Raw genomic sequence first — 20,100 nt, 5'->3', positions numbered from 1 at the left:
CTCTGAGGAGGGACAGGTAGCTGGGGCAGCCCTGGGTTTCTATTCCTAGATTTCAGCATACAAAAGAGACCCTTTTCTAGTGTGTGCACAGTGCCTCTGTCAAGCAAAAAGAGACTAATTGCCCCATCACTGTCCTCATTGACTTGGTCACATGTTCACCCCCAACTGGGGGCAGGGACATGCGGAAGGAGCGGTTCACCCACAAAAAGAGGGGTGCTAGATACAGATAGACTGCAGGGCCCACACATGACATCCGGAAGACTGGTGGGGAAAACCTGGCCTGGAGGCAGAGGAATGAGCGTGGCATGGGGCTCCATCTACCACCTCCACCTTGGGCAGCTGCCTCAACTTCCCACTTAGCACCAGGCTCCCTCCTCTGTAACGTGGTCTTGTGAGGACTGAGTGATGCCTGTCATCGGGCCCCTGGGGACCTCAAGGTACAAAGCCAGTGATACCAAATGAGATCTGTCAGCACATCTGGCACGTCCTAGGCACTCAAGAGGTGATGGGTTTTCTTCTGGTATTTACTAGAATTCAAAGGGTGTTAAGACTAAGGTAACCAGGCTGCACGAAGTTCTTCCTTTATCATCGGAGCAAAGCCTCTTTCTCTGGGGTGGCCCACCTGCCTTTGCACAGCTCATTACTGGTCGGGAGGAGGTAATGGTCTTGAGAAAGAGACAGGGCAACGTGGGGGCTCAAGAAACAGTTCCTGATAAGAAGCTGACCTCTGGCTGGACTGAAGTCCACCCCAGTGCTGAGGGAGGGGAAGAATTACTCAGTGAAAATCCAGCCGTGCTCTGGGCCCCTGGGGCTGGCCTGGTACCCCCCCCCCCCCGCCGTGACTGCACGTGTCCTGACCTGCTTTGCTTCCCTTGCAGTCCACCTGACCCCAGTGTCCACAGCTAAAAATGGAGTGAGTAGCAAGAGTCGAAAGAGAGTCATGCCTGAGCCGGTGACTGAGCCCCCCGTGACGGACCCCATTTACGAAGCTCTCTTGTACTGCAACATTCCCAGCGTGGCTGAGCGCAGCATGGAAGGTAGGCCTGCCTGCGCAGCCCAGTGTGGCACCTGGACCCTCACCCCTCTGGGGACTAGTAGTTCTTCAAGCAGCACAGCGTGGTTGGAAGGAGCAGGTGGCCTGGGCTCACATCCTGTAGCCGCCACTAGGCTGCGCCCTTGAATGAGTTCCCAGCTTCCTCATCTGTGAAATAGGCATAAGTAGCAGTCCCTACTCACAGGGCTGCCCGGAGGCTTCTGTAACCACTCTGAATAACACGTGGCTCACGAGAGACCCTCTGCACACATTCGCCATCATGGTTTCTGTTGAGATACCAGAGATGGAAAGGCAGGCTTTATGGACTCTAGGGCGTCACCCCTGTCTACCTCCCTTTCCAGTAAACTTTCTCAGGGCTTTGGGCATCTACAGGATGCGGGCTGCTCTGTTGGTATCTTTCAGTAAAGGTGTAGGAAAATGGGATTTCTGTGTCGACTTCTGTTTTTTGGAAAATGTATCAAAGAATGATATTGAGTATTTTTATCAAATTGTGCCCTGATTTGTTTTATGGAGCTTTATTTTATTTGTTTAAGTAGGCTCCACACCCAATGTGGGGCTTGAACTCACAACCCTGAGATTAAGAGTTGCATGCTGTCGACTGAGCCAGTTAGGAGCCCCTGTTTCATGGAGCTTCAAAGCAGAAGTCATTGTTTCCAGCCCTTCTTAGGCCTCTCCCAGGCTGTGGATGTGAGAGGGGCTGCATGAATCATTGGGACCCCATTTCACTGGCCGCCAGCTCCCAGCTACACTCCCAGAGCCTCCCTGTTACTTTGGGGGTGGGGGTGTCTAAGACCTGACGGCCCTGTCTCCATTCCTCCACCTGCCTTGTGAGCACTGCCCTCCATGGCACCCTCCTGCCACGCTCATCCGTGCTCTTCTGCGGAGTGGACAGGGTCCATACCTCCTGAATGCTAACCAAGCAATCCGCTCCTCTCCTACAGGTCACGCCCCACATCATTTTAAGCTGGTCTCGGTGCATGTGTTCATTCGACATGGGGACAGGTACCCACTGTATGTCATTCCCAAAACCAAGCGACCAGAAATTGACTGCACTCTGGTGGCCAACAGGTAAATTGCACTTTTTCCACATGCTGTTTTTAAGAATCTGTTTTCTCTGTCCCAGTCAAAACACTGGCTGAAGAATAACAGAAAAGGGGACTGAGCCACACTTGTCGAGCACATCCTGTTTGCCGGGAGCCTGATCTTCAGAACAATCCTGTGTGTTAATTGTCATTTCCCAGTGGAGAAAGAGGAGGCCCAGAGAAGCAAGGACAGCTGTGTAAGGCCACACAGCAGAGAAAGTGAGATTTGGGTCCAGGCCAGCGTGAGGTCTCCTGTCCCCTCCTGTGTTCTACAGTTTGAGAAAGAACTGGGACACAGTGCAGTGAACACTGGGCCAGATGTCCTCAGACCCTGGGGCAGCTGTGGGGTTTGGGGCAGCAGGGAGGTCCCTTAGTCTCTGGGCCTCCCCCCTCATCTCTGCCATGCAGATGCTGCCGTGGACTGGTGCTGGGTCAGGAGGGAGTGAAATGATAGAGGAGAGCATGCACACCAGCTGCAGGGCCATATACATGGAATTCCACCTTTTCATTTTTCATGGGGATAGGAATAGCACGTTCTTGGTTGAGAGACCTTAGGATGAAAAATAACTCAACAGATTGCATATGGAAAAGGTACAGTTCTAAAACGAGAGGCAGGGTTGGCACTGAAATGACGGTCCAAGCCTCAGCGCCGTGTCTGGGGGCCCCTAACACCCCTCACAGGGCAGACTGAATGAGCGGAGGAGACGGAGGGGAGTGCTCAGTAAGGAAGATGTCATGCAGATGGAATGCTTCTGGATGCCAGCCTGCCCCGGGCAGGGCTGGTCTAGGGGAACCGTGGGTTGCCTTCCTGTTGCCAAGGCCTGTTCCTTCTAGTGGATGGCGGTGTGAACCCCAGGGAAGGGGTCTCAGAGTGACTCTTAGCATCTCTAGGCTTCTCACCATCCAGGATTATGGAGAAGAGAAAGTGAACCCTTGGATAGAAACACATCCTGAACTAGTGTCTGAATGTAGGCTTTCCTGTGCTCCTTTCCTGCTGGAGGTCACAGAGCTCGCAGTCTGGGTACTTGTGTCCTGTCTATGTTTAGGAAGCCTGGGTACATGTCCCAGTGTCCCATGGGTCAGAAAAGCCTCTGGGTTGAAGGCCACACAGACACTGGCTTTATTCCTCTGGCCTCTAGCCTCCTGTGCCTGCCTTCCTGCTGGGACCTTCTACTCCTGCTCTGGTCCCTCTTGTCAGCCGCCCACCCCGTCAGGCCTTTGCCCCTGCTGTTTAGCTTGCTCGCCCAGTCCCCATGTAACCCACTCCTACAGCTCCTCAGACGCTCCCCTGAGACACTGCTGCCTCGGGGAACCTCTCCTGGTGTGTAAGGATGGCTTCTCTGGTTGTATCGGGCACTGCCACTAATAAGGGGGATTACGGCAAGGATCTCAGAACAAAATGTTTAATGACCAGTCCTGAACTGGCTTTAGGATTAGAGCAAGGATAGAGGCCCCTTGCTGTGCTGGGGATTAATCCTCTGGTGGCTGGATGGGGGATGGTCTGGAGTGTCTGGGATGGCAGGAAGACATGGGGTGGGGTGCAGGGAGGGCAGCTCAGAGAAGTGGCTTTGCTCCGCCGGCACAGACCATGGGTATCTGCCCTTTGAACTGCCCAGGAATGGATAGGCCAAAAGGCCTCTCGGTTGGCCAGACTCAGGGCAGCCTCAAGGACTCTGTGGACAGTACCATGTGTTAGCCCTGGCGACTCGTGGCTTCTCTCCCCTTTCTCTCACTGGGCTTCCCATTCCCAGATGTGAGAATTCTGGTGGCTTGGTTCCGACCGGGGGTCTGTCCTCAGACCAGTCGTGTCCCTGAGCACCTCGAGGCTCTGGAGGTTACCCTGTTCCTAGAGAAGGCGCCCATTGGGGACGGCTGCCTGCCAGCATGCAGGGCCTCCCCCGTGCACTTCCGTTCTTTGCAGTGTGTCTTCTAGCATGATCGCTTCTACCCTTCCCATACCACGAGGCTCCTCGAGGGCATTGCGTCTTGCTCCTTTATGACTGGTGCCCTGCCCGAGCCTGGGCAGTTGTTGTTGTTGTTGTTGGGCTAGCTTGGTTGCAGAGTGAATTCAGGACCTTTGTAAAAATCATGAGTCAAAATGACCAATCAGGTGCCTCATGATAGATTTCAGCCTCTGCTATGGAACCCTCTGAGGCCCTTGTAACATTTCTGATAGAGGGCAAATCCCTTCACCTTTGTGAGCCTCAGTTCTCCATCCTGGAATGTGGGGAAAGTAGTCCATCCCTGATCACAGCCTTGTGAAGTCTAAGGGGAAGGACCGAAGCACTGAGCTGGTCATCCTGAGAGGTGGACTCATGATGCTGTTTCATTTCCTACAGTGGCCTGCAGGCTTGCTGGGCCGGGCCTCCTTCCTCCCCTGCAAGGTCGCGGTCATGAGGCCAGGTCCCAGGGCCCCTCATTCCGTCACAGCCACGGCAGGATCCCCTGACATGGCCGTTTTTGGAGTTCCCATTTGAGAGAGACAGTTCCTGGGGGGGGACCAGCTGCTCTGGCTGCCTCTGCACTCATTTTCCCTGGCCTTGATCTTTTGACCTACTTTATTTTACTGCACATTCTGTGTCTTTAGGAACTGCTTGAAGACCTCAGTGGAAAGAGGAAAGAGTATGCTTGTTTAATTAATTACTGTTCTTTAGTCCATCTTTAAAAGCATGAAGTTGACCTGTCCTTAAAAATGTGCACTTAGAGTGAGCAGGACTCTCAGGATGTGGCCCCACTTTGGGCTCCTGAATCCCCTGGGACTGTGGGGTCTTGGTCACCAGCCGCGCCTGCTGCCTTCCCAGGTCCTAGTTCAGCTTTGCTAATCATTAATTTTTATGACCTCTAAAAGACCATGAGTCCTAGAGTGTGTCTGCTGCTCTAGTCTAGTGAGAGGGTGTATCTGAGCCAGTAGGCAGGGTTTCAGTGAGTTGAGAACGTAGGAGCTGACGTCCATGCAGGTTGGTGGCCCTGGTGTTTCCCTTCACGGTGACACGTTCCATGGCTCTCCCAAGTCTTTGCAGTGGAAAGACTTTGAATGCCCTGTGCCTCATGACAAAGGTGCGATTTTCACTCTCCTAGAACGGCGTTTAGCCAGCAGTAAGCTTATTAGCCGTAGATACACCGTGTTTATTAAATGTAAAAAATAAAATTTGCATTCACGGATATGAATTAGATATTCTTTTCTACATCCAAGGAAGAAAAGAATATTCACTTCAGTCCATATTTATTCAATACGTTTTATTTTCAAACACCTATCATGCATCAGGTATTGTGACATGTGGTGGGCCCACATACCAGGAGATGGGATGTGGGCTGGCACCTAAATAAAATGAAAGAGCCTCGGGGCACCTGGGTGGCTCAGTGGGTTAAGCCTCTGCCTTCAGCTTGGGTCATAATCTCAGGGTCCTGGGATCGAGCCCCGTGTCAGGCTCTCTGTTCAGTGGGGAGCCTGCTCCCCCGCCCCCCACCCTCTCTGCCTGCCTCTCTGCCTACTTGTGATCCCTCTCTCTCACTGTCAAATTAAAAAATCTTTAAAAAAAAAAAAAAAAATGAAGGAGCCTGCCCTGTACAGATCTGGTGGAAGAGTGTTCCAGATAGAGGGAACAGCAAGTGCAAAGATCCTGGGGCTGGAGAGCTGCTCTGTATGAGAACAGTAAGACCAGTATGTAACCAGATGGGAGGAGGAAGTGGGAGAGCAGGAGGCTAAAGAGTCATACAAGAGAGGCTGTTCCTGGGTGCCTGGGTGGCGCAGTGGGCTAAGCCTCCGCCTTTGGCTCAGGTCATGATCTCAGGGTCCTGGGATCGAGGCCCGTGTCGGGCTCTCCGCTCAGCAGGGGCCTGCTTCTCGCTCTCTCTCTCTCTCTCTGCCTGCCTCTTTGCCTGCTTCTGATCTCTGTCTGTTAAAAAAAAAAAAAATCTTAAAAAAAAAAGAAAAGAAGCAGCAGCAGCTGTTCCTGCCCCCAGGGGGCCCATTCCCTCTGACAGACAGATCTGGTGGCCCGTACTGATGGTGGTAGCAGCAGTCTTAGAGAAGAAGTAAAAGAATTAGAAAGAGTAGAAGTGTGAGTAGTTTGGGAACCGTATTTGGGGGCATGAACCATGAGAGGGCAGCTTGACTCAGCCTGGGGCCGAGGGAGAGGTGGGATGGCAGTATAGGTAAGGCCACCAAGACAGAGGGACCTAAAGGGTGTGCAGGAACATGTCAGGTGACAGCTGATGATAAATGGCACCTGGGTGCTGAAACCTACAAAGGTTGCTGAAACCTGCAAAGGTTGGGGGAGGTGGACAGGTCAGCGCACAGGCTAGACCATGAGTGGAGAGGTGGGGAGGGCCTAGGCCATCGGATGCTTTGAATGCCCAGCTAAGGAGTGTGGGTGCCAGGCCTGAAGCCGGCGAGGGAGTTGGGAAGCAGAGGGGATGAAATTAGGAAGATCTCTCGCTGCCACAATGATGGGAGGGATGGGTTAGAGGCTGGAGGCGATGTTTACCGTTCATGTGGGAATAGTGATCTAGAAGAAAGACTCCCGCAGACTACCAGCCCAAGTCCTTGATGTACAAGGCCTCCTGTGCTCTCTCTCCTCCCCCTTGCCTTGCCTTTATCCTCCCCTGGGGTGCTCTCCTCTCCCTCACTCACTCCTCCTCAGCCACACTGTCCCTGGCTCTGCTTCCCACTGACTTGTGTCCTCTCTGCAGACAGCTCTTCCCCGGCAGCTTTATGGCCGGCAGGTTCTCTCACTGCCTTCGAGCCTTTGCTTAAATGTCACCTTCTCAGTGAGACTGCTCAGAACGCCTCACTTAAATTACCAGACACTTTGTCCACCCAAGTCTCTGGGACCCCCTTTCCCTGATCTTCGTCTGAAGAGACAGGTCAATGCTTCCCAGCCTCTGTGACCATCTAGCGTGCAAGCATGCACACATACGCATGCACATGCGCACACACACACTTTCTAGTGTTCATTGTACGTTGTCTGTTCCCCAGGCTAGAATGTAAGCTCCCTGAGGGCAGTGTAATGCTGCTGTACCCCAAGTGCTTTAAGACAGTACCTGGCACGTGGGAGGGCCACGATTAAATAGTTGATGAATGAATAAACGATAGAGGCTGAAACTCGGAGTGGCAGTGGAGTTGGAGAGCAGGCTTGGATCTGTGAGAAGGTCACTGGGTGGGGTTTTTAGTACCTGCTGACAGGTTGGATGGGGGTGAGACAGAGACAGGATGGTGCCCTGATTTCTGAGTGGGTGTCTGGCTGGCGGGGGCACCCCTCCCTGGGATAGAAAGTGCAGAAGAAGGGAGGAAGAGGAGGGAAGGTAGGAGGACAGGTCTCAGTGCTGATTATAAGCTGTCATCAGACATTCAAGTGACAATTTCTAGAAAGTAGTAGGAGCAAGTGAGTGTGGGGCTCAGGTACATTGTCCTGCTGGGAGATAGGGGTTCATTTGAGAGGTCACATGTCCATGCAGCTGACGCCATGGGTGACTGGTATCACAGAGCCTATGGAGCAAGGGAAGGCTAAAAACAGGGTCCTGGCAAGCACCAATCTAGAACGCAGCACAAAGAGAAAAGAGGATCCCAGGAGGAGACACAGTGACTTTGCAAACAGGAGGCGATGTTAGGAGAGTTAAGAAAGGAAAAAGTTTTAAGAAAGGATGAGGGGCAATTAATCACCTCAGGTAGTACACAGAGGTCCAGAAAGCCAACGACCAAGAAAGGTGTATTGAACTGATCTTCTTAGAATTTCATTTCATTAATAATATAAAGTAAATTCTTTTGCATAAATTGTAAAAATCTATGGTATGAACTCATTCCAGTTTCCATGTAAGCTTTTTTGAATTGTGTCTTCTGATAAGAGTATCACTGGTATTATACCTCTTCTCTGTTTTAATGTTCTGGCAGGACTCAATAATTGCTCCGATTATAGTAAAGCAAAGTAAATTTTCTCATGACTGTATAGATTAGCCTCGGGGTTCTGTGTCAAGCTTTGTGGCACAGAGGGATGTAAACAATGTATACAAAAATGTAAATAAGAACTCTGGAAGTGAATTGTGGGCGGCTGGGTGGCTCAGTGGGTTGGGCCGCTGCCTTCGGCTCAGGTCATGATCTCAGGGTCCTGGGATCGAGCCCCGCATCAGGCGCTCTGCTCAGTGGGGAGCCTGCTTCCCTCTCTCTCTCTCTGCCTGCCTCTCTGTCTCCTTGTGATCTCTCTCTGTGTGTCAAATAATTAAAATCTTTAAAAAAAAAAAAAAAGATAGTAGCACCTTTAATTCTTTTGATTTTCAGTAGGCAAGTAGATTTCCAGTGGGGCTGCAATTACCAGAGATTTTCCTAAAAAAAAAATTCATCATGACAGATATGATCATTTCTGTGTTGGTCAGACTAAGGCTAGTCTGGTAACAAAGAGACTGAAGAATACATTGCCTCAAATAACAGAGTTTATCTTTGCCTTGTGTGAGGGTCTGAGATGAGTGATCCAGGTCATATGAAGTGGCTCCACTTGGTCATTTTGGGCCCCAGGTCCCTTCCAGGTCATGGCTCCCATCATGCCCTAGGGATGTCTACATGACTGAACCTGATGCTGCTATGTCTACCTAGTAGGCACTAGGAAGGAAAAGAATGCATGGGGCACCCCATGATCTGAAATCCTAAACCCAGTAGAGGGATACATCCTTCCATTCTATTAGTGAATACCATGTAGGGCCTCAGAAATGGGATCTAACCCATTTCCCAAGAAGAAGAGAATAGATTCTTTTTTAAAGATTTATTTATTTGAAAGAGAGGGAAAGCACACACAAGTGGAGGCAGGGCAGAGGGGAGAGGAAGAGAATCTCCAGCAGATTTCCCACTGAGCACGCAGCCCAACATGGGGCTCCATCTCAGGACCCTGAGATCACGACCTGAGCCAAAATCAAGGGTCACATGCTTAACCAACTGAACCACCCGGGCACCCCAGAGGAGAACAGATTTTAGCATCCAACTGTTAAAGAAAAACCAGAGCTGGACAGTAGTTAGTAGCAGTCAAAACAGATTGTATTCAGGAACTAATGCAGTAGGGGAAAAGAGATCTGCGTGTAGAACTGGGCTCAATTCCAAATACAACATGGGCAGTGGGAATTTATAGCCAAGGAGCAGGGTAGAGGTCAGTGGATGGAAAATGACGGAGAGGAGACCTCAGGGGTAAGGAGATTGCTAAAGGCAGACCAGGGTGAGCAGATACCACCACCTGAGGGATGAGGAATTTTTTTTTAGATGAGGAAGTTGATCAAATACCAAGAGCGGGAGATTCTGGCTAACTCCCACTTAGCAGGATTTTTGCTAAAACCGAGTGCACAAGTCCAAAGAATATGAAAGTCCAAAGGTTGAAGCCTAGTTGGAAAGAGGGTTCAGAGGAGCCTAACTATAGTTTACTTAAAGAAAGTCTTTGTCACAATTAGCAGTTTTGTTCATATTTCCATCGAAATATGAATATTCTAATAAACCAGGATAGGATCTTGCCATATTCACTGCTATGGGACGCTTGGCCTTTTCGTGAAGCATCTTAGGATGGGGTACTTCCCAGTCGAATTCATTCACACGTGTTTTTGGATTATCTGCCTTTGTGCCCAGTACCCTCTTGGCTGGGGGGTGGAGCTGAGGACTCGGTAGGTAGGACCTGGTCATTTCGATCCAGGACAGGCCCAGGGACTCAGGTTACCTCGACCTCTTCTTGTTAAAAAGATCCAACCATTTGCTCTTTCCTGTAAGTGAAGTTTTTCTTCCATGAATCACCATCTTTCCAGACCAAAACCAAATTGTCATATATACTGTTAGATGTTAGCATATCATTAAGCAGTCAGATGCCCCGAAAAGCTGCAATAGCTCAGCAAACACTTCCTGTAGTGAAATTTCATTCCTGAAATTGGCAGCAAAGCCTTCTCAGAGCCTCAAAAATCACCAACCTGAAATAATGGCCTGGAGCAGAACATTTGACTCCTGTTGATAGATAGCTTTGTTAACATGGATTCATATTGGCAGCCTCATTGTCAGTCTGGAACTCTTATTCCCCAGTTTGCAAATATTTATGTGATTTAGCCCCAGGAATAATAACAAACCCTCTGTTTTTATGGAGAGACACAGTGCCCTGCAGCAATCCAGGATGATTAGACTACACTGTGTCAGGGTAAGCATTCTCTAATTTTAAAACATTTTTTTAAAGATGGGCTCTTTTTTAGCTTTATGTTTGGGAAAGATAGAGCATTTTAGCAGCCAGAGTTAACCGGGCTTTCAAACAGGAGAGGTCTGCCATTAGAACAATTAGTCCTTGCTTCCTTTCATGCTAATTTAGCTTACCTGGGAACTTCATTTCCCTTCAGCTGGAGAATGTGTATACATTCATCATGGGTCATTTCATTATTCAAAGAAAAGGTGTGTATATTCATAGGTCATCTCATTATTTGGAGAAAATGTGTGCGTATCTTTAGTTCATTTCATTATTCAGGGAAAGTGTATATTAGCCACCAGAAAGATAAATTAAATCTTGATTTACCCCATGTACTTCATGGCAGAAATATGTCAGGTATTATTAAAAAAAAAAAGATGGTTTTTTACATCTTTGTTACATCTTTGTTACCACCCCACATAAAATGAGATACTGTATGTGCAAAATGCAGAGTGAACTGTAGAAAGCTGTAGAGATCTTGGTTCATAGTCAGCTAGTTTTCTTCAAAGGAGATTCTCAGAGGTGAGTTAAAAATTCCTGAGGATGAAGTCTGAGGTAGGTTTGCTAGGAGCAAGGGGCAACGTGGGGAAAGTCTCGGACACAATAAAGAACAAGGTGTTTTGGGGGGACGGGAGGCACTTGGTTATGTGGGACCAGAGCTTACATTAGGATGGAGAGGGTGGGGGGGGTCCTAGCCTCAAAGTGAGGTGGGGCCAGGACAGAGTTCTAGGCCACACACAGGTCCTGGGGTCAGGGGTCGGTGCACAGGAGCAGGGAGAGCCGGCCTGGCTTTTAGGTAGATCTCGGGCTGTGGAGAAGGCAAGATTAGGCCACAGGTAGGCCAAAAAGGAGCCCACGCCTTCCAGACCAAAGCTGCCTGCGCCAGAACCCAGGCAGTGACTGCAGGGGTGCAGGAGAGAGGGGCAGAGAAGCCCCAGGAGGACACAGCTGCAGGATTGGGTGGCAGATGGCATGCGTGGGAGCAGGGGAGGGAGAAATCAAGGAGGACTTCCGGCCTAGGCGTGACTGTCTGGGGGCAGTGGGTAGACTCCCGAGGAGGGAAAAACAGGAGGGGTGCAGGTTGGGGATGTGGGAGGTGGAGGGCAAAGCTGACTCCCCCAGCGCCCAGGATGATGGATGCTGCAGCAGAGGTTAGAGGCCCATGTTGGCCCCATGGAATGTCAGGGTCAGGCAGTAATGATACTGGAATTTCAAAATTATTGAGCCAAGGGCTCCTGAGTGGCTCAGTTGGTTAAGTGTCTGCCTTCGGCTCAGGTCATAGTCCCAGGATCGAGTCCCACATCAGGCTCCCTGCTCATTGGGAAGCCTGCTTCTCCCTTTCCTTCTGCCTGCCACTCCCCCAGCTTGTGTGCTCACTTGCGCACTCTCTCTCTCTCACAAATAAATAAGGTCTTTAAAAAAAAAAAAAAAAGTGATTGTGCCAAGATTGCACCTGGGTGGGTCAGTCAGTTAAGCTTCAAACTCTTAATTTTGGCTCAGGTCATGACCTCAGGGTCCTGAGATCCAGCCTGGTGGCGCTGGCCTGGCAGGCTCTGTGCTCAGCAGGGGATCTGCTGCTCTCCTTCCTCTCCCTCTGTCCCTCCCCCTGCTCCTGTGCATGCTCTTTCTCAAAAAAAATAAATAAAATCTTAAAAAAAAAAAAAAATCAAAGTGACTTGGGCCAGGACCTGTTATTATGGATGAGCAGGGTTTCTGCTGGCTGAAGTGGAAACCCTTGTGGGCTGTTTGGAAGCGCAGTGACCAATGATTTTCTGTGTTCTCTCTTTAGGAAACCATATCACCCGAAACTGGAAGCTTTCGTTAGTCACATGTCGAAAGGATCTGGAGCCTCTTTCGAAAGCCCCTTACACTCCCTGCCTCTTTACCCCAATCACCCACTGTGTGAGATGGGAGAGCTCACTCAGACAGGTACGTGTGACAGCCTCGGCTCACCCCGTCTCCTGCCCCCTCCTCTGTGTGGCATACATTGGAGCGAATGCTCCTGGGCAAGGCGCTGTGGGCTTACAGGGACAACTGAGGACTGGCACCTCAGGCCAGAGTCAGGCACCTGAGTATCCACCAAGGTATCTAAGTAAACCTCCAATTTCTAAAAATTAAAAATAACCCTTTGCCTTAGTGCAAGAGCAGTATATGACCAGGGAAGACAAATGAGGAAAGACAGTTGAGCAAAAGGAAGAAGAGTTTAAAGTACCCATAATCCCAATCCACTGAAGAAATTAGTCATCCTTTTTCACTTATGAGCACACATGCACACACAGTAGCATCTTACTAAGCACACTCTTTGATAACCACTTTTTCATTAAACAGTACATTGTGATCATCTTCCCCTATTGATAAACATTGGTTAACAGCATCATTTCTGGGGTCTACCTATTAATTATCCCACTATTGCTGGACTATAATTGATATAACCAATCCCATGTTCTTAGAAACTCCAAAGAAAATGACCTGATAAGTTTTCGTGTGCAAGATCTCAGAAGCAAATGTGTGGGGTGGATCCCTAGTGAGCACAGAGTTGGGTTGAGTGTGTCCCTCTCAGAAGCCCAGCTTTCCCTCTGCAGCCCTGCTCATACCCTCACACAGCCAGTTCCTTGTCAGGGCAGGTTGGCAAGTTAACCGTGGGGCTACCTCCGTTAGGAAGAGAAGGACCTGGGAGGCCCCCAGTAGGTCTTAGCTTCTTCCTACTTCAGTCTGGGACCTCAAAGGACCTTTGTGTGGTCACCAGTCTTTTTGGGAGAATCGGGAGGACCTATTGGCCATGTTGTTTCCTCGTCCCACCAGTACCGTGGGACCTCAGCTCCAGTGGAAGGGAGGTCTGTGTCCTGTAGTTGACCCTGCAGAGTTTTGCCATGTTTTAGAAGCCATTATTATTGGGGAGAATATGGTGACAGAGTGGGCTGAACTGAAGGCTCTGGAAGACTAGCCTTGAATAAGGAGTTTTGTCAAAAGCTTTTGATTATCAGTTCCATGTGCTCAAGGTCTGCAGTAGTTTAAAACAGTGAGTTCGCATCCAACCAGACCAACCTCCCCCGTTCTGTAACAAGTATCTTGTGGTGCTCCCTTAACTCCCCTGAAGTGAAAATCAAATATAATTAGAACCTTTCTAGATACAAAATTGTAAAGAAGAGCAGTTGTATCAGGTACCCTAACTATGATATAAAGGAGAAACAAAAGGAAATGAATTTATTAAATAATGCTGTGTGTCTCAGTATAGAAGTTTGAGCACACTCTCACTAGGAAACAAAATGACACAGTGGGTTATTTATGCTTAAATGTAGATTGGCATCTGTGACTATTACAAATGCAGACCAAGGGATATTATACTGGGGACTCTAACACCACATTTGGGGACATGATTTTTTTGACAAGTTCTGATCAAAATAAAATACAGATGTCCCTTAATTTCTCTTGTATTTCTGGAAAAAAAATCAGTGGACATTAATGATGTGCAAAAATGATTTTGTATTTATGACGCAGGTTCTAGGCTAAAGTATTTAAACAGGTTTTTCACATGTGGTCATATCTTGTAGTACCGTCAAAAGCTACGTGGGTCAGAGAACAGTTCTTTGGCGAGACTGTCTAGCCCCGTGGCCCCCACCCAGTAGGTGTTCAGAATGTTCCTCCCTGTATTATTGTGACAACTCAACCCCCAAACCCTCCCTGACAGCAGAGCCACGCTCGTTGAGAACCATTGGTTAGACCCTCTGGTGGCAAGTGACAGAAACCAACTCCAGCAAAAGAGGGACATTTATTATATGGATTCAGGGTGACTCCAGACTCTGAAGGCAAGAATATGACCAGGCCTCCAGAGATTGGAACCAGGAATAAGAAATCTGTCTGTCCCAGCCCTGTAGTTTTGCTTTGTGTCTCTCTACATAGGGACCGTCCTAGCCTCACCTAGAGATGAACAGCAAGTCCAAATTATTGAGAGTGAGAGAAAGAAAATCTGACAGGGTCCTTTAGGGGTCAGTGTCCATCAGCTGGCTCAGAGGTCATGGGGACTGTGCACTGAGCAGTGGGGGCCTACCCAGCCCCTCGATCCAGGGGCTGTTTCCCGAGAAGAGTTGGGGGGAGCTGGCCCTCACACATTTAGAGACGCTCATTCATTCCTACCTTTGTTCTCAGTCATCTATTATCTACATCATTTTCTAAATCATCATTACTCAAGAAATCATTTTCACGCTACTGTTTGCTCCTGTTCCCTAATTCTCTTTTAATGCTTACTTTTATCTTCTGTTTTAAATTTCATTAAAAATGCATAGCTGTTAGAATAACCATTTATAACTCAAACACTTTTGGCGCCCCACAGTAACTATGGAGGCCTGATCATTAGTGCCTACTCTTATTCAAGATGCTTTGGCAGCTGCTGAGTGTAGAGGGGCGGGGAGTGGCGGGATGAACAGATGCTCCCCGCCTTGTCCTAAAGGAGCCCGCACGCAGCTGCTGCGGGACAGCGGGCATGGAGGCAGAAGCAACTCACGGTGCTACTGCAGCCTGCGGAAGAAACCCGGGCTGGGGAGTAGAAGGGGCCCACGGGATGGACTGCAGATGCCCCTTTCCCCCAGGGCCGGTGGTGAGTGAGATGAGTGTGTGTCAAGTGCCTGGCATGGTGCTAGCATGTACTGGGCTCGGCAATCGCAGCTCAAGTCCTGGAGAGCCCGTGGAACGGGAACTGGAAGGAATTCTTGGTCTGACCTGGGGGAGGAAGAAGGAAGGGTACAGAGCAGGCCATATTGGAGCCAGGCACTGGGTGAGGATTTCTCTAGGCTGAGAAGGGTGAAGGGCATGACCAAGGTCATAACGATGCAGGCTGGGTTTGGAGACATGAAGAGGCCCTAAATGGCTAGAACTTCGTATTTCTGCCTGAAAAGACGGTGGGGGGGTGGGGGGGGGGGTGCTACGAGCAGGGACTAGGAGGGCAAGGTTGGGCCCACATGGGGCTGAGTGCCAGCTCTGTGACCTCTTAACAGTGATTGGCTCAGGGCCTCGGTTTCCTTGGCTGTAAAATAAAGAAAATGGGGGAAATAATAATATGCCTACTTTATTGGGTTTTTATGAGGTTGAATGGAAAAAGGTCTGGACATGGGAAGCACTCAACCCTAAGATACGCAACCTGGGGATAAAAGGCGGGCCCAGAGGCCAACCGGGGCCAGACACAGATTCTTGATGTTTGTCATCATGTTTTGTCTCTTTTTGCAAACCATTTTGGAAATGTGTAAGACCTGTGTCAGCCCAGATCTCTGAGGGAATTCTGTGCTCGATATACTTCCTTCGGAATGGGACGCAGACGTCCTTTGTAATGTTTTCCTGAGTTGTTCCCCTTCCTGGGCCAGTGCCATTCCTTCTGTCTCACACATCTCAGCCTCAAGTTGTCTCAGGTTTTCACACAATTTGGGCATCTGAATAAGCAACATTGGTCATGACCTGGTCGGGGTGGGGGCTGTGTGTGGTTGACCCTCAGAGAATGCAGACCTGTTACTGGTATTCCATCCCCCTACATCCTGCTGCCTGGAGGGTAAGCTTGCTTTCATCTGGGATTGTCTTCTCCTACTTGAAGATAAGGCTTTTCTTTTGTTTCTTGGTTTTTGTTTTTGTTTTTGTTTTTTCCAAGATAATTTGTTACCATACTGGGGCAGTTCAAGACTAAAACTTTTAGGGGCACCTGGGTGGCTCAGTGGGTTAAAGCCTCCGCCCTCGGCCCAGGTCATGGTCCCAGGGTCCTGGGATCGAGCCCCTCATCGGGCTCTCTGCTCAGCGGGGAGTCTGCTTCCCCTCCTCTCTCTCTGGCTGCCTCTCTGCCTACCTGTGATCTCTGTCTGTCAAATAAATAAATAAAATCTTTTAAAAAGGGGGGGGGGCGCCTGGGTGGCTCAGTGGGTTAAAGCCTCTGCCTTTGGCTCAGGTCATGATCCCAGCGTCCTGGGATCGAGCCCCACATCGGGCTCTCTGCTCAGCAGGGAGCCTGCTTCCTCCTCTCTCTCTCTGCCTGCCTCTCTGCCTACTTGTAATTTCTATCTGTCAAATAAATAAATCTTCAAAAAAAAAAATAGGTTACCATCTTAGGTGACCACCCACTTGTTGAAAAAAAAAAAAAAAGACTAAATCTTTTAAACTTTTAGTTGGCAGGTACATTTAAAATTCTTGTTCCTATCCTTGTTCTATTTACCCATTTCTGTACCCCTATCTCCCCAGGTGATACCGGTTTCTTATGCATCCTTCCCAAGTTTCTTTATGTAAAACACAAACAATTGCAAATACACATTCTTTTTTCCCCCCTCATTTTTAAAAAATTTTCTTTTTTTTTTTAATTTTTTTTAATTATTTATTTATTTATTTGACAGAGAGAGATCACAAGTAGGCAGAGAGGCAGGCAGAGAGAGAGGGGGGAAGCAGGCTCCCTGCGGAGCAGAGAGCCCGATGTGGGGCTCGATCCCAGGACCCTGGGATCAGGACCTGAGCTGAAGGCAGAGGCTTAACCCACTGAGCCACCCAGGCGCCCCTCCCTCATTTTTATTTAAAAGGAGTATAATAAATGTACTGTTCTGCACTTTGTTTTTCCCAAATACTTATCCAGGAGTCTGAAAGAGCATTCCATATCTCCATAGACAGAATGTCCTTGATGAGCAGTAGGTAATGCCCCAGGAGGCTTAGGCAGAATGTACCTAGAAGGTTAGCAGCAAGCCTTCACTTGGGAGAGTACAGAGAATGAGGCAAAGGAGAGAACCTCCAACAGTGAGAGGACTAAGCAGCCAGCAGCACCTTTTTCTCTTTACCTGTCTGATTTCCATGGGCCCTCCCTGCACACGAAAGAATACTGTGACCCTGGGGAGGAGGGAGAAAGCTCTTCTTAAGCCCATGCCAGTTACAGCCTTGACATCTGCCAGGAAGCTCGACAGCTGCCCTCTGAGGCCCCCCAGTCACAATGCCTCCTCCCAGAGAGGGATGGATTGAGCAGATGGTCCTGGTGCTCCCCTCTGCTCATCCCTTCCTGGATAATCCCAAGCGGCTCCCCTCGTGAGTTCACACAAACCCATTCCTGTAGCTTCCACCTTGCTGGTTTTGATTATATTCCCACACACTAATGGAAAGCACTGCAGAGTCGGCGCCTGACTCGGTCTCCCTTTGCTGCTCCTTCTGCTGAGCTGGTAGTGAGGACAGTTTGTGTCCCTATGTTTCAGGAGTTGTGCAGCATTTGCAGAATGGCCAGCTGCTGAGGGACATCTATCTAAAGAAACACAAACTCCTGCCGAGTGACTGGTCCGCAGACCACCTCTACTTGGAGACCACTGGGAAAAGCCGGACCCTACAAAGTGGGCTGGCCTTGCTTTATGGCTTTCTCCCAGATTTTGACTGGAAGAAGATTCACTTCAGGCACCAGCCAAGCGCTCTGTTCTGCTCCGGAAACTGCTATTGCCCCATGAGAAACCAGTACCTAGAAAAGGAGCAGCGTAGGCAGTACCTCTTACGTCTGAAAAACAGCCAGCTGGAGAGGACCTACGAGGACATGGCCAGGATCGTGGACGTCCCCACCAAGCAGCTTCGTGCTGCCAACCCCATAGACTCCATGCTTTGCCGCTTCTGCCACAATGTCAGCTTCCCATGCACGAGGAACGGCTGTATCAACATGGAGCACTTCAAGGTGATCAAGACGCATCAGATAGAGGATGAGAGAGAGAGGCGGGAGAAGAAGCTCTATTTGGGTTACGCACTACTGGGCGCCCACCCCATCCTGAACCAGACTGTCAACCGGATGCAGCGTGCCGCGGAGGGCAGGAGAGAGGAGGTCTTTGCCCTCTACTCTGCTCATGATGTCACTCTGTCACCAGTTCTTAGCGCCCTGGGCCTGATGGAAGCCAGATTCCCAAGGTTTGCAGCCAGGTTGATCTTGGAGCTCTGGCAAGACCGAGAAAAGCCAAGTGAGCATTCTGTCCGGATTCTTTACAATGGCGTCGATGTCACATTCCACACCTCTTTTTGCCAGGACCACCACAAGCACTCCTCCAAGCCCATGTGCCCCCTCGAAAACTTAGTCCGCTTTGTCAAGCGGGACATGTTTGTGGCCCTGGGGAGTAGCGGTAGTACTAATTATTACGATGCATGTCACAAGGAAGGATTCTAGAAGGGAGGCAGTGCAGGGCTGATAGAATCTATGCCAATACAGAGGGATGGGAAGGGTCCACTTCTAGATCTGTCCATTGTCAAGGGTATAAGACTATTGATTTATAAAGGCTAGGAATCATGTTTGAGCCATGTGGATGATTGGGTGGAACGGGAAGCACATTGCTATAATCGGGTTCGTGGGTTACTTGGTACATCACGGCCAGTTCATAGAAAGAGGAAGGTACTTCCGTCGTAGCCTGACTTTGCTCATGATGCCACAGGGTATGTCAATACCCAGAGCTGCCAATCCATATGTGTAGTATTTCGATCTGCAGGGGTAGCATACGATGGAACCAGCAAACCTCAACCAAAATTTTCTTCATCTGGGGTGGTTTTGCCTTGTCCCTGTTCAGCAAAACCATTCCCGAAGTGATTTACCTATAAATAGGGGTTGGTACATTTTTCCCGTACAGGGCCAGATAGTAAAGACTGTGGACTCTGGGGCCCCAGAGGCCACATACAGTCGTGTGATATGAAAGCAACCATAGACAGCATGGAAACAAACGAGTGTGGCTATATTCACAGCCCGAGTTTGCTGACCCCTAATCTCAGAACACAGGCTCTGCTACATTTGCACTTCCAGCACTTTGAGAACCAGTTGAGTACAAAAAATTATCCAGTGGTGCCTCCAGGAACTTCTGCGAGAAACACCGAATTTGCTCTGTAGCTGGTGTGATAACAAAACTTGAGGGGAAATAAACATCAAATCAGAATGAATCCTAGAAAAATTATTAGAATAATACATGATGTTCACGATGATTATGGTAGGTGTTTTAAATATCTGTCTGCTATAGTCTATTTGCTGTATAGGCTGAAATTTTTGTATTCCATTTAGTATTTTTATAGTCTAGGGAACTATTTTCTAAGACCGGTTTTAGATGTGCTCTTAGTCCTGGTAAAATTCAATTTACCATACGTGCTTGGTGGTTAGAAGGAAGCCAGAAACTGAATTCAGGCACTTTCTTCCAATAAAACTAATTATGGCTCATTCCCTTTGACAAGCTGTAGAACTGGATCAATTTTTAACTGTCTGCATCAATTTGAAGTGGTAAATTCTAATTGATTTTTAAATAAGCTTTTGGGAGAACTTTGTTATAGATAGCTAAATAATCTTTCTAAGATATTTTATATATTAGAAGCAATTGTAATTAAATCTGTGGTTTCTGAACTAAAATGGTGCTAGTTCCATGTGAAGAAATGTAAAGTGCAAGTGAGATTCTGAAGTGTCTTTGGCATTCCACACTTTCCTCTTTGTTTTTGTCTAATATTGCCTTTGGATACGTCTGTTTCTATAAATAAATTTTTGAAGAATACTCGTATATATAAGTCATGGTTTGTACCTACAAGGCATTCTAGTTCTTGTCAAGTATGTTCCCAAATTTTAGAAACTTATTTATTTATTTAGTGTAAGTAAAAATGTTTAAATTAAAGAACTCCCCGGCGTACGTGGAAAGGGGAGGCCAGGCCATGCTGGCCCACCAGAGATGGAGGAAAGGGACAGCAGTGCTGGGCCTGGAGGGCCAGGGCTTCCTGCTCTGCAGCAGCATCCGGGCTCCATGGGCTGGGAAGCCGTGCACAGATAGTGGCCTTGGCG

At 48.8% G+C, this 20,100-nt stretch overlaps 1 protein-coding gene across 7 annotated transcripts in view; it reads left to right on the top strand.

Annotated features, from left to right (window-relative positions):
• The window catches only part of PXYLP1 (2-phosphoxylose phosphatase 1), a 72,622-nt gene extending 52,754 nt beyond the window's left edge, over positions 1–19,868 (top strand). For 5 of the 7 annotated variants that reach the window (XM_046004031.1, XM_046004029.1, XM_046004027.1 and 2 more), the window contains 4 exons: positions 879–1,037; positions 1,996–2,122; positions 12,115–12,254; positions 17,525–19,865. In XM_046004031.1, coding sequence (XP_045859987.1) covers positions 879–1,037; positions 1,996–2,122; positions 12,115–12,254; positions 17,525–18,465 — 1,367 coding nt within the window. In that variant the 3' untranslated portion in view covers positions 18,466–19,865. Of the gene's footprint in view, positions 1–878; positions 1,038–1,995; positions 2,123–12,114; positions 12,255–17,524 lie in introns of all 7 variants that reach the window. The other 2 variants (XM_046004026.1, XM_046004032.1) reach the window with 2 other exon arrangements.
• Positions 19,869–20,100: the final 232 nt, after the last annotated feature.

This window comes from Meles meles, chromosome 4 (genome assembly GCF_922984935.1).
Source record: "Meles meles chromosome 4, mMelMel3.1 paternal haplotype, whole genome shotgun sequence".
NCBI classification, from domain to species: Eukaryota; Metazoa; Chordata; class Mammalia; order Carnivora; family Mustelidae; genus Meles; species Meles meles.
Note: the sequence above shows the minus strand (reverse complement) of the source record. Positions and strands in the feature narration are given on the sequence as shown.